Source organism: Hippoglossus stenolepis, chromosome 2 (assembly GCF_022539355.2).
Source record: "Hippoglossus stenolepis isolate QCI-W04-F060 chromosome 2, HSTE1.2, whole genome shotgun sequence".
In the NCBI taxonomy this organism is placed as follows: domain Eukaryota; kingdom Metazoa; phylum Chordata; class Actinopteri; order Pleuronectiformes; family Pleuronectidae; genus Hippoglossus; species Hippoglossus stenolepis.
The window spans coordinates 1,717,742-1,734,952 of NC_061484.1; the positions used below are offsets into that span (position 1 = coordinate 1,717,742).

A 17,211-nucleotide genomic window follows, 5' to 3' on the forward strand; every position below is an offset into this window, starting at 1 on the left:
TAACAAATAGAAAGGCAGTTATGCAACTTTATCTGTTTAATGCACAATATTTAGCTTCTCAGCTTAACAATATATTCTGCAGAGGAGCTGCTACTGCAGCACAATGTATTTACTTACAGGCTTTGCCTTGAATATGGCCATAAATATGACTTCGGTCAACAGAAATGCTGGAGAGCTTTAATTTTGAAAGGCATACAGAAAGTGTTGCAACCATTTATGTTTGTGACATAAATTCAACAGATAAACATTAAAACTCAGGTGAAAGACCATTTTCTCTGTTTATTCTGCAGTGAACCACAATGTGTATCCGTCTATTCACAAATGTATTTCCAACACTTCCCAAACCCGTTTCAAAGTAAAAGCACTTAACAAGGTGTGACATCCTAGTGCAACTGTTGATCTACAGACAAAATAATGCTTTGAAAGTTTTTTTGGTTGAACTTCATGCTGTATCTACTCATTACCGCTGGTAACTGCAATCATCCTGATATGGTGTGTGCAGCACAGCATACAAAACTGGTGCCAAATTTATCCTTCACCATTATCAGTTGAAATGCTAAAATATTCCGCAAATGGAGAAAACATTTTCTACTGCTACTTCATCTAAGCTAATTTGCATAAAACATGTGCAACACTGGCAGAAAATGGTTATTAGTGTCTGAAATCTCTATATGCTGCTGCCAGTGAGTGTCTCCTTTAGGCAGTAGTGAATGAATGAACAAGGGAGTGATATTGGCTTTGCACAGCTGTGGTTCAAGCCCTTATCACCCCTTGTAACGAATGACCTGCTTCACCAGCTACAACTTGTTTCTATGCAGTGAGTATGGGGTCAGCCTCATCATGCTGCCTTCAAATCGGATTGTGTTTACCATGAACACACTAAGAGTTCATACAACCCCCCACCACCCCTTGTGGTATTTACAGCCTCAGACCTCAGAAATTTCTGAAAGCAGCTATGTATGTAATGAATTTTGGTTTCATTGGCTGAAGTTACTTTATTGTTATTTTAGCTAAACAGACTTTTCCCTTGTAATTTTACAACACGAAAATGTTGATATTCCAACAGTCTCATCTCTTACCACTGTCATTATGCCTTCGTATTTCCTGCATTATTTCACTTGCCTGCTAGCTTGCGTAACTGCGACAGTAACATTAATATTAGAGACTGTGTTGCCTTGTAGCAGTGTTCTCACGGCTTAAACACTTTGGAACCAAGCACATCATAGACTTCCCATATTGTAGATCTCACCCACTCAGTGTCCATAAACCTATAGATCCTTACATGAGTAGTCAATGAACTCCAAACATCAATGACACCAATGCTGGCTCATTCGGATTGTTCATGAGCCAGCATACAGTTGTATATAATAAGTTTTAGTAGGGGGGTGCATTTTAGTATTTCTAATTACATTTATGTTAAACTCCTTTACCTCATTCTCCTACCTTGCCTTTAGGCTCTACAACCAAAAAAAACTTTTTTGAAACACAATTAGATGTCCTGAACTTGAAAGCAGAAAAGTAGTACAAGGGCTGAAATTGAGAGAAGTGTTCTGGTCATTAAGTACATTTTCATGGAAGATAAGATGTCATTTGGTTGGTGAAGCACCATGCAAGAGGCTCTGGTTACATCTCATTGCAGATTGTCATTCAAAATAAATGCTGACCAAGCAGGACACAACTCTGTGATGAATAAATTGGACATTTCCAGGCGATATTTGTTCTGATGTGTAATACTGTACAATGGTCCTCAAGAACAACAATAGCACAAAACATTTAACAAAGTACCTCAAAGTGCTGCAAAGAGCCACAACAGTGTAGCTGCTAAATGTAGCAGTTAATAGTATTGACACTGAGTACTGGTTGGCTTTAGTTGTTCTTGTCCCTACACATTCAAGGTTCAGTTGATAGCATATCACTACTAGGTCTAATGGTATTTAAATAGGGAGGTACTTTTTACTTGCTAATGCTCCGAATGCTAATCCAATACAATGGCGGTTAAATTGGACAACGCTTGTGTAAATGCAGCCAAGATACATTAAGGACGGATTGTGATCTGGTTGGAAAAACGACCTCCAGAAGTGGTCAGAAACACATTGTGACCACATTAGACATAACTTTAATTGCAGTTGCATTGTCAATCCACAAACAACAGTCCTCAAATTATTCAAGACACTCATGGATGGAGAGAAGACAAGGCCAATTGAAAAGCAAGGAAACACGATATTGCAGTTTCTCAGATGGCTCCCTTCTTCAGTTTTTTTTTAATTTTTTGCTTTTTGGACCCAACATTAGCTGGATCAGATCACAATATATTGTGACATATTAATACCAGGTGTAAATGGAATCAAAGGGTTGTGTTAGTTACAAACAAGAGGATTAATATTGAAGAACAATGGCAACTAGAATGACAGTGTGGAGCGTATGCCTCCACAAAGGCCCAACAGTCGTATGACGTGATCTGTGATCTGTAATCTGTAAATTCCAATACTATTAAGACAAAAAAGACATGAATTTATAATAACTGATTCTAAACCAGTGGTAGATAAACTGAGGTACCAGTTTATGTACACCCATCTTAAACTAATGCATTTAATCCAACGGTCCTGTATTAAATCCATGATGAGTTTATAATTCTTTTTATTGAAGTTGAGAGAGGTGATGATCGACTATACAGCCATCTGGTCAGGTTGTGGTTTGTGCTGCATCCAGAATGCAGCAGCTCGACTGGTCTTTAACCAACCGAAAATTCACTCACACTACTCTGCTCCTCCGCTCCCTTCACTGGTTACCAGTGGCTGCTCGCATCCGTTTCAAAACATTAGTACTTGCGTACCGTGCTGCGAACGGATCGGGTCCAGTCCACATCCAGGACATGGTCAAACGTTACACCCCAGCCCATTCACTCCGCTCTGCTTCAGCCAATCGGCTTGCTGCTCCCTCACTGCGAGCTAAACACTCATCAAAATCACGACTGTTTGCTGTCCTGGCTCCTAAATGGTGGAATGAGCTCCCCATGGACATCCGGACAGCAGAAAGTTTACACATCTCCCGCCGCAAACTAAAAACACATCTCTTCCGACTATACCTTGAATACAATTTTAAAACTAACAATTTAGTCACACTTAAATGGCACTTACTTATAGCACTTTGTAGTTTTGCTTTTTTGAAGAAATTGTACTTTCTTGATTCTTGTTGTTCTGGGTTTGTACCCTACTGGTTGAATGCACTTATTGTAAGTCGCTTTGGATAAAAGCGTCAGCTAAATGAAATGTAATGTAATGTAATGTATTTGAATTGTATTGTGTTTAATGGAAAGATATTATTATTGTCCTTACCTTTTATATCAAGGAGGTTGAGCTAAATACAGAAACCTCTCAGTGCAAAGCATCAGGCCAAAACCTCAACAGCACCAAAATGACAAGCTGTTGTATTAAACTGCATTAGTATTAGCTTGATGTACCTGGCAACTGACTGTAAGATGAATAACAAGAAAACACAAAGATATAATGTAAAATATTTCACAGAAAATATTTTACAGTACATTACAGTACAGTACATGGACCTATAGAGTTCAACCCAATTTTACTGTGAATTAGACCAATTTTATTTATTATTAGATTAAAAATACTAAATACTAAAATTCTAAACAACAAACAAATAAACAAAGAAAAGTGATCCGATTTCATTCATGATAGTTACAGGCTCACTGCAGCTTAACTCTTAATCAAGTTGCTAAAATACTGAACTTCATCGTAAAATACACATAACATCACTTCTATAAGATGCTAAATACTGAGGACTGTTGGTCTTATGATAGTGGAGGTGGTGGGGGAGATTTTTGTCTCCATATTCTGTCAGTGACAAAGCATAATGAACAAAACTGATGTCAATATCTGTGCTTGTATCAAGCTTTATATAAAAACCAGCATGTATATATAGAGTGAAAAAAGGATTCCAATTTTATCAACGTGTCCTTAAATACAATTATTAATGCATCTCAGGGATGGACCCCATTGGCAGCAGTGGATATGACAAGGAAATACGCCCATTGATGTGAAATTATATCGCAACCTGTGATAAGTATAAGAAAGATTAATATAAAAAAAAACATGTAAGATACAAAGGATCCTGAGGTGGAGAGTGTGTTGTTTTAAGTTGAACAAAATTTTAACAAATGGATGGGCTCTCAGCTGTGACAGTCTCACTTCATTATGCATTCTATCCTCATTGACACTCTTTTGACCTCCATTCACTGAAGTATTATTATATCATAAGGCACAGAGAGGAGGGGGGAGGAGGAATACATTAGCTTGGATGAAGTTTGCCCAGTGTTTCAGTCCTGTGACTGATACAGAGATACAATTCTTGTGGGGATGGAGAATAGTCATTTGAGAATCTAAAATGACTATTACAGTATATCTTTTCTGCAGACTCCTCATTGCTTTAGTTTGAAGCCACCGGGCACTGAAATGCTTTGGGAGGGGGGCTGCTCTCCCGGCCATGCACCTCACGGCACAGGTTGCGTTTTGATTCAGAACGTCGATGCTCTGAACGCAAAAGCACTTTTCCAGGCCATACTTTGGCTGCACTGCAATAAATACAATGCATAATGTTGGCTGTTCAAGCATATCGGAGCCACGGAAATTGGGCAAGCCATTCCTTCCGAAACACATAATTTGGCCGTGACTGTGACTCAGAGTAAAGGGGGGCCATCTACACCTTGGATACTCAGACAGGACTCTGCATCTTACCGGCGAGAGGGGAGACAGGTGTTCAAGCGATACCTCCGTAGACGATGATGTTTCAGGGCCAGGGTCAGGTTTTTTACGGGCACAGCATCTTTATTTACAAAAAACAATCTATCTCTTTCCCACCAACAACACAAGAATAGCAGGGTCAGAGACAATCAGAGACAAAGGCCAATCGGAGGCCTACTCTGCCTCAGATTGGCTCAGACCCTGGTATTCCTCTGCGCTGTATCCTGGTGGGGAAGAAAACCTAACGTTACACAGACAGACCAGCTAAATGTTAGGTGCAGCGGTGCGACAAAGGAAATCTTTTTGTGGCTTTTTGGTCACATGTGCGACCATTTTGGTTGCACTCTGGAGCCGTGCAATGACCTTCGACCAGCAATATCTAATCAGTTCATCTTTGAGTCCAAGCACATGTTTTTACCAAATTTAAAGACATTCCCTCAAGCTGATCATAATAAATCACAATCAAGAAAAACATACATTGTGAGGCCACCGTGTTCTTGACCTTTGGCTACCAAAATCAAATCAAATCTTAAGACCAAGTGAATGTTCGTCACGAATTTGAAGAATGTACGGATGGACGGAAAACAACTCTGACTCATGCCACTGGCTTTCGCCGGCGTGGAGGCATAACAAACTGATTGCATCAGATCTGACTTCCAGATGAGTCCAATGTTTACGAGCATCAAATCCTAACATGCCAAGATGGAGGCAAATCTAATGCAGGAACTTACTAATATTTAAATGGTCTCTCTCTCATCTCATCTCCTCTGGGAGCGAGGCAGACTCACACAGCCCTGCCCTGCCCCCACTCCCTCACACAAGAAGAAACAGAAAGTAAAGTGGAGATGATGGAGGAAAACACTCCTGCTGACCTGTGCTTACTTTATACTTTAACTATCAACACAAATACTAATCACAAGTACATAGGACGTGAGCAGTACTGAAGTTTACTTTGAGTTTGTTTCAGAGTTTATGAGACACATAAACATACACACACACACACACACACAACCCTAGGTAAAACGCTGGAATACTAACTTAATACAAAACAAACCTTAAGTGTATGTACCTGTATATAAATCCTAACCATCCTGTTTACTGAGCTCCGGTCTCATTTATAACCGTTGTGTACACACAAAACGGGGCCTCAAACTTGCGTACGCCACTTCTCACGCAAACGTTGGGATTTATAAAAACAAACTTCACGGGGAAATTTGCGTTTTGGACATGAGGCAGATCAAAGTACGAATGTTTCCAGGTGGACTGTGATTTATAAAGTGAACTTTGTGCACGGTTTTAAAAATCATTTTTTGTTTGTTTTTTGCGTACGCCATTTTCGTCTTTTGTGCGCACATACACTTTTAGTATGAATCCCACACACTGTTTTTTAAATGAGGCCCCTGGTAACATATATCCGGTGCCAAGTGTTTCATATTTATTCAAGAGATATGTTTTTAACAGAGCCAGAGAGTCTTTGTTGTGTGTGGTTTGTTTTATTCATGTTTTATGTATTTAAGATATTTTTATATTTTTAATTCTAATTGAAATGTCGGACTGAATATTCTTAAGAATTAAGTTAATTAATCCTTGAAAGGGTGTTGCCTGCTAGCATGATTATGTTATTGCATAATCAGTGGTATAAAATGGGTTTCAAAATGATGGTGTGATAGGATAAAATATGACTGAGGAAGGAAAACACATACATATAAGTGAAGGTTTGAAGATCACATGCCAAAAGTTCTCACCTTTTTTCGTTTTTTGAAAGAAAGCTACTCATACTTTAACAATGGATGCCAAACATCAGCATTTTCTTGTCTGATAAGTGTTAACTCCAGGAACACATTTGCTATTTAATGTGCTGTTTAATTCTTCCTCTTGCATTCTACATATCTCAGCAGGATTACTGAAACCATTACATAAGCTTTTGACAGTCACTGTCCATGTCCAACTTTTAAATACTTTTTAGAATAGCTACCATGGTGTCTTTTTTTTTCTTTTGAACCACAAAAGCTAAAAAGAGGCTGAACAGACTCTCAATAAGTGTCTCGCTGTCTACGTTTGTATAAATCTGCAGGATCAGTTTACATTTTAGAGTAAGATTTATCGATAATAAAATTGGGATGGACACAAATATCCACATGCAGGCTGTGCAATCAGACTGAGCTGGAATCAGCACAGAAATCATGGAAAATTCCTAGGAAGTGATTGCTAACTACTCAATGCATTCTTCTGCAGACTCCAGGGGGTTACGTAATAGGGGCAAGAGATGCAGACAGACCATAGACTGTATATATAGAGAGACAGACTAAGGAGAAAGAGACGGAGAACATTGATGACAAAACACTTTGATTAAAACTTTCCTTTTTGACAAAGCTAATTATTGTTAGGGCTGGATTAGGTACCTCTGTAGGTACCTCTGTAGGTACCTCTGGCTCCAAGGTTGCAGGATCCAGATCTGACATTTCTCAACTATTGGTGTTATTATTATCACTAGTGCAGCGACCCTTCTAAACCTGCCTATTTGTAATGGGTCGTTTGCTTGGCCTGTGGTAATGATGGTTGCAGCTTCACAAGCTGTTCACAACTTTTCACAATAAAAAGCTCTGTTATCAGCTTGATATAATGTATGCAGAGCCCACTGTCACCTAGCGGTGTAACTGATTTTTTTATTTCTTTTTATTCAACCCTGGTAAACTATGGCTGTGACTTTCTTACCTAAGTCATTTTTACAAAAGTAAAATAACAAAATAAACACTCTAATAACTAAATAAATAAAAATGGTAAAATAAATATCCATTAAGGTGCAGCATGTAAAAATTTTTACTGTATTTAAACTGCACCGTTATCGTAATTTAGAATTATCATTATTGAATATATGTATTTTAATTTTTTGTTCTTCAAAATAACTCCCACCACATAGTTTGCAGAGAGGGGGGCCCTGCCTTCACTGTGTGGAACACTCTCATGCTAGAGACAGAGGTCTATAAATGGCTGGCATTGGTATGACTTGCTGGCTGAAATGCAGACAAGAGGGAACTTTGTAACGGGGCTCGGTTACTTTATGTGTGTGTTTGAACCTTTATATACAGTCTATGGTTCGAACCCTGAGTTCTCAGCAACAGAGAACGGTTGCATATCCGCTGCTATAAAAACACCTATGTTATTGCTTTGACACGGCCTGAATTATTTGCAAGGGGTAGCTTTAATGCCGCAGGGAGCTGGATTTGCACGGAACTCGTTTTTTCCTTGTCCCTCTAATGATAGTGTTATTTTCAATGTTAGTGGACATCAATCTGGTGATGACGTTTCAAACGAGTCTGCATTTTCGATGTGCTACCAGCTACATGTCCGATAGCAGCTGCGCAATTTCAGCTTTTGTACGATTCACTTGTCTTTGTCTGTCGTCATTATAGTGACTGTGACAGTGAAGTGTTCCAACACAGCGGACTTAAATGATGAGGGAGGGTCTTCACACTCCTGTTTGTCCGCGGTCGCTATGACCACAAGCTACAGCACATCCGGTCCTTCGAAAATGTTGTCCCTCAAAATTTGAGACCCGTACGCACACAAATAAGTTTTGCACACAGAGTCCCTGCATTCGTTGCAGCGAGTCGTACGGCATACGTGCGTACGGAACCGAAAGGCCCGTACCGGAGTTTTCGGTTCGGATGCATGTACCGTTACACCCCTATGTTCACCTACAGATTAAATGAAGAATGTAACTCTGTGGCAAGCTGCAGTGCCCAGGTAGAAACCATCATCACTTTAAACCATCATTGAACCAGCAGCATTTGTTTTGAATAAAGGTTTTTGACCCCAGTTTGGTCACTGTGTTCATCGAGTAGCCCTGGAGGGAAAACCCAAAGTGAAAAGTCATCCCTGAACATAACTTACACTATTTCCCTGCATGCAGAAGACCAATCCATTCAACATAAACACATTTCTATGTATCTCTCTTTTTTCATTTGACCAATGAATTAAATGACTGACTGTAATGTGTAAGGTGTTGCTTGTGACATCTAGCTCACAGTTATCATAGGACTGTATTTCTCAATCCTGAGCTCAATCAGTATCACCTCCAAGCAACTGTTTTCAGTAAAGCTGTTTTCAGACATGACCTGTGGAGGAAGTCCAGAGAATTGGGTCCAGACTTTTTCCGCAGTTTGCCTTTCACACATGCACAACGCAGCAGGAGATTCTCTGCTCAGACGCGTTCTCAACAGCAACAAATCCTCCGCAGGATTCAGGTGAGGGTTGGTGCAGCAGACAGAGACAGGACATAACATAATTCAGCTGTGGAGATCAAGTGTGTATGTTTACTGCACATCTCAGTGGCTGCCATTGTCACTTTAGTTAGGACATACAGTACATGAATAGGTTTCTTTTGCTCTTCAGAATTAGCTCCTAACTTTTCTTTGACCCAAAAACTACTATGGCCATACAAGAAAAAATTGTCCTCTTTTGCTAAGCAATAGTTTTCTTCTTTTCTTTAAAGCAGAACATATTTGTTCCATCAATTAATTAATACAAGGAATGGCTGTACACAAAAAACAGTGGCTAGAACAGTCTGTTAAAAGGAGGACACAGTGGATAATAATGCTTTGTACTAGTGGTTGGACAAAACAAGCATTGTGATGATGTCCAGTGGACTCTGTTAATCAGAACAGAGTCATTATGAAAAATTCATAATGACAATAATCATAAGTTGCTGTCCTATACAAAATAGTAAGAAATTAGCTTAACCACAACAAGGTTTTTAATGCATGACTAATAATAACCTAATGATAAAAAAAGTTTAGTGCAGTGTAAAGTAACTGTAAGGGGGCATTTAACTGCACAATGTAGTACTTTTACATAAAACTATACTTGCAGTGTTGCATTTACTTTAACTTGTAGAAAAATATAGTAAAACAGTATTCTTACAGTGTGGTATTAGTACTTTTACTGACTCCCTCCCCCCAAGCTATGTGTGTGATGCAGACTAGTTTGTTGTTGCAAGAAGTACCAGCACGTTGCTGCAGTCACAGAAATGTTCATACTATAAGGTATAAGTTACTCTACTTTACTCAGCCTTAATGTGTGACTACATTCGCATAATGACTGCAAGGCTGTGTAACGTTTTTTGTGTTCGCCGTCACAGAAGAGAATTTTAAATGTCCCAGTTTGTGTAATGTTACTAGTGAATCCTGCATTTTTTACAACAGCAAAGGCCACTGACCACGGATAAGTGTTATCAACGGAAACACTGAGATTAGACTGAGCCAACGTTTGTCGTGCTTTGGGGTGAAAAGGTCACGTTAATGATAGTTAATGAAAAAGATATCTGCTAATGTTACAGTTGTTTGCTCAGGGGAAACTTTCTAAACTCATCGGCTACACATCACAGCATCATAAGCCACTTGGCTTTCATTAATGACACTTGTTACATTATATTAAGACAAAACCTCTCAAATCTTTGAAAAGGCCAGGGAGCCAGTCCTTCAAATGTTGAGCCAAATTTGTTGCATTTCCTCCTCTGTTCAACACATAGACTTTCCTTATCTGTCTGATAGAAAAAACATAGCCAAACAGCACTCTGACCCTTTTCCATTCCTACAATGTTTGGTAGTTTTTTGGGCCTTGGCCTGGTGGTCGTCTCTGTTTTACTTCACTACAGCAACAGGTTGCTCACTGACTGCTGACATGCTGCTGCCTCCTTGTGCCTCAGCCTCCAGTCATATGATGAGTTCGCTTGTGGGGGGATGTCAATAGCAACAGGTTGGGGATCAGTTGATGTTCCTCCTTTTTGTTTCTTTAATGCAGCCTTGGGTTGAAGGAAAGGAAATCTGATTGCAGGTCAGATTATCTACTATCAAAAGGGAAAATAAATAATAGTACCATTTAAAGCATGTGGTATCAAAAGAAAAGATATTTTTGACAAATGGTTGTCCAAGTCTTGTTTTTTTTTCAATAAGTTTGGTTTTAATTATAAGTAAGTTATTTGATGCTGTAAAAACAGGGGTGAAATGTTAAGATTGACAAATGAGTCAGAATTGCGATTGCTCGAGTGTATGTATTGGCCGGACTTATTATAATAAAACAATAAGTGCAAGATGGCAGGGATCATATCTGGGATATTTTAGCTTGTGTTATAAGTAATCATAAGCAATATGTTCTTTGGTAATAAAGGTGAAGGATAGTAATTATATAAAAGGCAGTGGAATTTCAGGACGCTACTGGCCTCACACCTGTATTTTCCGCCATCACTAAAGTAAAACAACAATAAAATGTTGTCAATATTGTATTCACAGCTTGTAGAAATATCCGTATGACTTCTGATCTGGCCACATTTGAGTGCTGACAAGAATTTCCAGTGTTTTATGTAACACATCTAGATACACATTGAATCCACGACAAAGCTTGTACATGGTTCAGCCTATATCCTCCCAGACTCATTTGACCTAACACATTTGGCTTGTTGAGGAGGAAAAAATCCCCAGTCAGTCTTTCCAGTGAACCCGATTGTGTGCCATTTGTCTTAACAACTTTTCCAGCAGTTCCTCTTTGTTTTATTATCTCTCCTACATGTTTTCATTGGCTTTCTATGTCTAGTATTCCATTTGACCTGTGAGTTCTGAACATTTTTGGCTTGATTGCTTTGGGGCTTTTCTGAGCTTGAGCCCAATTAACCTATCATTCCTAGTATTTCAAAATAACTGTTAGATAGTAAAAATTGTTTTTTACAGAAACCCCTGCTTGGAGTACCAGATGAAAGACCACCAAGGGCAATACCATGAGTGCCAAAAGATTTAGACAAACAAAACAAAATGCTTAAATGTTAATTTGGGCATATGTGTTGCCATCTGCAAATTGTTGGAGATAATATGTGACCCATTTGCGAGATAAATGCCATGGGTCTGAAAATTTGTTTGAAAAGTACGGCTCCCATTTCTCTAGAGACTATGTTAAGTTTGAATTTTGTTCCATTAGGGACAATTAATGCCAGACAATTGGGCCCAGACTTTCTCTGCAGTTCACACATGCACAACATAGCGGGGGCTCTCTGCTCAGACGCATTCACAACAGCAACAAATCAAGGATTCAGGTGAGGGGTGGTTCAGGCAGAGGCAGGATGTTGTATATTAATTCTGCTGCGGAGTTCACATGATTTTGTTTACAGCACATCAACAACAACGTCGGCTCTTATCACAACAAAAACTCTCTTGACTTCTTCGTCCGTGTCTTCTTTGTGTATGGCACTGCTTTTTTCATCCTGAGATGTTTGTTTCATTTTTGCGTTCAAACGTCATCAACCCCCCCCCCACTTGCTCGCAGTGAATCCAGTGGGGGATCTCCTGCTGTGTTCTCACATCGACTCCTGCGCAATTTCTGCGGACTTAATACTAGGGGGCCAGACGGAGAATGTCTGCAGAAACTCATGAGGCTCTCACATTTGCGATCACACATACTGCGGAGGATCTCTGTCAATCAATCAATCAAATTTGATTTGTGTAGCCCATATTCACAAATCACAATTTGTCCCACAAGGCTTAACAAGATGTGACATCCTCTGCCCGTAACCCTCAACAAGAGTAAGGAAAAACGCAGAGAGAGCCACATGCGAGGGATCTCTCTCCCAGGACGGACAGAAGGGCAGTAGAAGCCGCATGTAACTGAACTGGAGTTCAGTGCAAGTCTGAAAGCCGCTTAAGATTACAGACAAAATCTGTACAACATTTTGTAGTCACACTACAAATTACAGTTTGGGCTTAGCCTTTGGCACAACCAGCAACAAGTAAAATATTGATATATTATTATGGTTGTCATGGTGATGGCAACACATACAGTAGTCCAGTAGTTCCCTGAAATGAAAAGCATGTTTATCTATGGCATATAAAGGATTCTGGAAGCATGAGTGAAAACACCACTTGGCTAATGGGACAAAAATGTAACCCTTTTGGCAGAATTCTATGCACCATGTGCGGTGAACATTAGGGACTGCTCTTCAGCTGGCTAATACAATCTCTATGGTAGCATTATGTCACAGGGGTGCTTTTTAATGGCAGGCACAGTGAGATTGGACCAGGATGAATATGGCCAAATACAGAGAGGTCATTGAAGTAAACCTCTTCCAGAGTGAACACAATCTAATACTGGTGTTATAGTTCACCTTTCAGCATGATAATGACTGGGAGCAGTCAGCCAAGATACCTCTGTATCTCCAGGACAAGACTGCCCCTGAGTGACCCAAGTGAAGCCTAGACTTAAATCCCCTTAGTACATATGTGCAGAGACAGTTCATGCACATGCCTCCCATCCAATCTGACGGAGCATGAGAGGATCTGCCAGGAGGAATGGGATAAACTGAGTGCAAATGTAAGAGACTTAAACAAGGACCAAGTGAAGCTGTAATTGCTTCCATACAGGCTTCTACAAAGGACTGAAATAAGGGTCCGAAAACTTTTCAGATTTCAGTTTTTGATTTTTAATAAACCAAAACATGTTTTTACTATGAGAATATGAGATCAATGAGTGTAGACTCATGGGACAAATTGCAATTGTATTTATTTCAAGGTGCATTTTTTAAATCCTTATACATCTGACAGCAGAGATTAGCAGTAGTTATTTAAATTAAACTGAAGGTGTAAAAGGCTGAAAACAGCAGCTGAAAGCTACAATGATCAAATGGCTGCATGATACTACTTAACACTTATCCCCCCTTACTCTAGCCCTACATCTGTGCAACACACACACACACACACACACACACACACAAACAAACACACACACAAACATTTGACCTGCGTGACACTTGCCTTCATTGGCTCTTTTCTCTGGTTAATCCTCCCCCTTGGAAAATGCTCACTGTGCTCTCCCACAGTTTCCTTTCCTCTCTCATTCAGATTCTCTGATAATTTAGTTCGATTCAAATCTACTGTGCTGGCATTACACTAAAGAAAAGTTCAATTGTGTATCAAGACAAATCCTGCTATTATTGCAGCACTTGAGAGGTGGACAAGGATCATTTAATAATCATCACAAAGTATTGTGTGAAACAATAAATACCAAGTTCAAAATGTGACCTGGAACAATGTTTGACCTATTTGATCAAGAGACCCTGCAGAAAAAGCTTTTACTAAACCTTTAATGATGTCCTGCGCACCAGAAAAGATTATCACAATCACTTCGGAAAATATACTCATTCTGAGCACTGACTGTTAATAACGCACCTCTTGTTTTCACTTGTCCAAAGTCACACATAGGCACACACGAGCACACATGAGCACACACAAACACACACACACACACACCAGGAGAATGCGTTTTACATAGAAACAAGTTTGATAGAAATAATAACACACAGTAGAACTTATAGTGAGGAGGAGAAGGTGAGGGCATCTGGGGTGGGTTTGTTGGTGTATTTAATTTGGCCATGTGGGAACACATTAGTGGCGGATGTTGCGTTATTCCAGATTTCTAAAAGATATTGGTACGCATTTTTCTGGGATATATATAGTACACATAAGGGGATATAGAGCACCTTTTTTTCTTGTCAAAAGTTTAAATAATTCAGAATTAAGCACACTGGTGTTAAAACCTCATATGTAATATCCTGTGGATACACAGAGACACACTTATGAACCTTTAACTACATTTAAAGGAGCATTTCAGCAGTTTATTTATATTTATTTATATTGCATTTCCATAACGAGGGGAGACTCCCAAGAGACAAGTTAACAAATGGTCAAAATCAAAGCAACAATCACTTATTTTCCTCCAAATATAAGTGAAGCAAGAAAAAACAGTCAGTGGTATAATTACACCCACCAGCCTCCTACATTTTCTCTTAACTCCAGTTCAATGTAAACACACGAGAGATTTACTATCAAAAATCTCACCTACTACTTCCACTATGCCTCATGATGAGTAAACTCAGGTTCGGGTAACTCCAATATGAAGAGTGCCCCTTTCATGGATTGCTGCATAATTTTAAAATGATTCCCGGTGAAAGCAATCTAATTGGTGTAGCTTCAGGTAAGAGCAGCTCTTTAAATGGTCTTCATTTATATCCCTGTATCAAAGCACATTATGGACCCTGGTGGTCCCTGGAACCCCTCACTGACAGGATCAGGTGAAACAATATAGCACATGTGGGCTCGTGCTGTGAGCACACACGCGCACGCGCACACACACACACACACACACACACACACACACACACACAAAGACATCCAGTTTGACTTCACAAAACTTCTGATCAGACTCACCGGCTCGTCCTCCTGCTCCTGCGTGTAGTCATCCTGATAGTCGCTGTGAGAGAAGTCGCTGGCGAGGTTGGTGTAAAGTAGATAAGCCAGTAAAAGAGATATTCCCAGTAGGTGCATGTTTATAAAGTCATCAAGTGTTTATGAGCCGAGAAGCATAGAAATGGATTTTTAAAAAAGCCTCCCCAGGGTCTGCGCTCCCCTCTGCTTCTGCTGCTGATAACACTGTTTCATTGAACCTCTCTCTCTGTCTGTGTGTGTGTGTATGTGTGTGTGTGTGTGTGTATGGGGGCTATGTCTGTCTGTGTGTGTGTGTGTGTGTGTGTGTGTCTTTGTCTCTCTGTCAAGGTCCAGTATTCCAGTGTGAACCCCGCTGTGAAAGTAATCCCGGTCATATGGAAGCAGACAAATCCGGTCAGAGTCTGGAGCGTCAATTCAGACCAAACCTACAGGATAACTGACGACCGGATTTCAAAATAAAAGCCTAACCGGCCAGTGAGGGGACATCTATTAAAGGTGCAATGAATGACTGATATGTTCTACTGACCTCTATCGACAGCTCATGGGAATTGCATCAACCTATGTTGCAACTGGGTATCCTTGGGCTGTTTATATGTTTTTGTCCATTAATGAATTTATCACAAGTGTATTTTGTAGATCTCATTGTTTCACATCTTTTTTATTATCTTTTAGAGAAAACCATGGTATTATCTCCTGCAGAATAGAAAGCAAAGCACCAAAACTTAACGAGGTTTATAACTCCATGATTTACTATAGCCTGGATGTTGTGTTTTGAAAACTTAACATAGTTTTATTGTGAAAAGTCTGAAGGAAGTCAGATGGTATTTGTCTATTGTAGCTTTAGACTCTTCCCGTGCTACTTGACATGTGAGTCTGGGAATAAAGTTGAGAAAAGGAGCAGCAGTGAGCCCAGTCTCGACTGAACATGTCTCATTTCCCATCAAAGTTCCAGTGGCCTAATGCCATTGGTCCTTCAGTCATTGTTTCAGGACAACAAGTTTGAGATACACCATCAGAGACGTCATTTTAATTTGGTTCATGACTTCACATCACACATGAAGCAGGTCGAGGCCTGCAGGGACAGTTGCGTGTAGCTGCCCAGCAGGTCATTGACACTGGTGGACTGTCACGTCTGGACATCAAACAAAGGCCTCCAAGACTTAAACTAACTCAGTGCTCATTACAAACACCATCTTGCTAAGTAGAGTAGTCGTACTTCCATTTCTTCCAAATTGACCCAGTCACAAATATGTTTTCATCAGTAGCCTACTTGTAGAAATGAGCGTATTTTAATGAATTAACTGCTTAATTACTTCTGAACAAAATATGTTCTGGGTTTTCTAGTTTATTTGGGTATTTTACATCAAAATATACAGTATAAGATGATTTTGATATGGAGCAGTACTCTGCTCACTTCTCTCTCTACAGTGATCAGCCTGGTAATGATCCCCAGAGCGCTTAGTTAACAAAATACAAACATGAGTTAAATACACCATAAGGATCTGACATGTGCTTACAGGGATGCAATTATGAGTCAGTGTAATGTGAGTTATGCCTCAGTGCTGTTACAGCTGGGAGCAAAACCTCAGCAGCCTACATCTCTTTTCACTCCTGGTGCAGCTGTTACAGACAAAACATAGATGAGTAACTTGTAGATGTGTGTTTGGTTATCAGTTATCATTTTAATTCGGTGCCATTCTTATTGTTTTGCATATACATTTCAAGCCCATTTTAACCATATATACCTCTCTGGTATGAGAAAGTCACTTCAAATATAACAGCAGCTTTCTTATACACTGGACCTAATCAGAATGTTACCAGACTCCCTACCTACTACTTCCTAACCCTAACCCTAAAGCATTACCAGGTCTTGATTTGTGCCCTATGGAAGACAATTCACACCAGTCCAAGCACACACATACACACAGGGAAAGGTTGTAGTAGGCAGTTTGGCCAAGATTCTGTTAAACTGAGCAATGAGTGCGTATGTGTGAGGGGCCACTCTGCAGCTATTTAGGGGATATGAAATCCAACAGCAAGGCCGGCATTCCAAAGTATTACAAGACACACACACTGAAAGCAAAAGCCTAAATGATCTTTTCCTTGAGGCATATTCAGTTCAGATTACACTGAGGGAATGAGCAGAAACAATAGTGAGGAGGGGTCATTAAGAGAAACAGAATTTATGT

At 39.8% G+C, this 17,211-nt stretch overlaps 1 protein-coding gene across 1 annotated transcript in view; it reads right to left on the reverse strand.

The window, feature by feature from the left end:
* Positions 1–15,277, reverse strand: part of vegfc (vascular endothelial growth factor c) — a 58,108-nt gene extending 42,831 nt beyond the window's left edge. Inside the window, exon 1 of the mRNA XM_035172579.2 lies at positions 15,005–15,277. Within this exon, the coding sequence (XP_035028470.1) occupies positions 15,005–15,121 (117 nt within the window). The 5' untranslated portion in view covers positions 15,122–15,277. The remainder of the gene's footprint in view (positions 1–15,004) is intronic.
* Between the last annotated feature and the right edge of the window lie 1,934 nt (positions 15,278–17,211).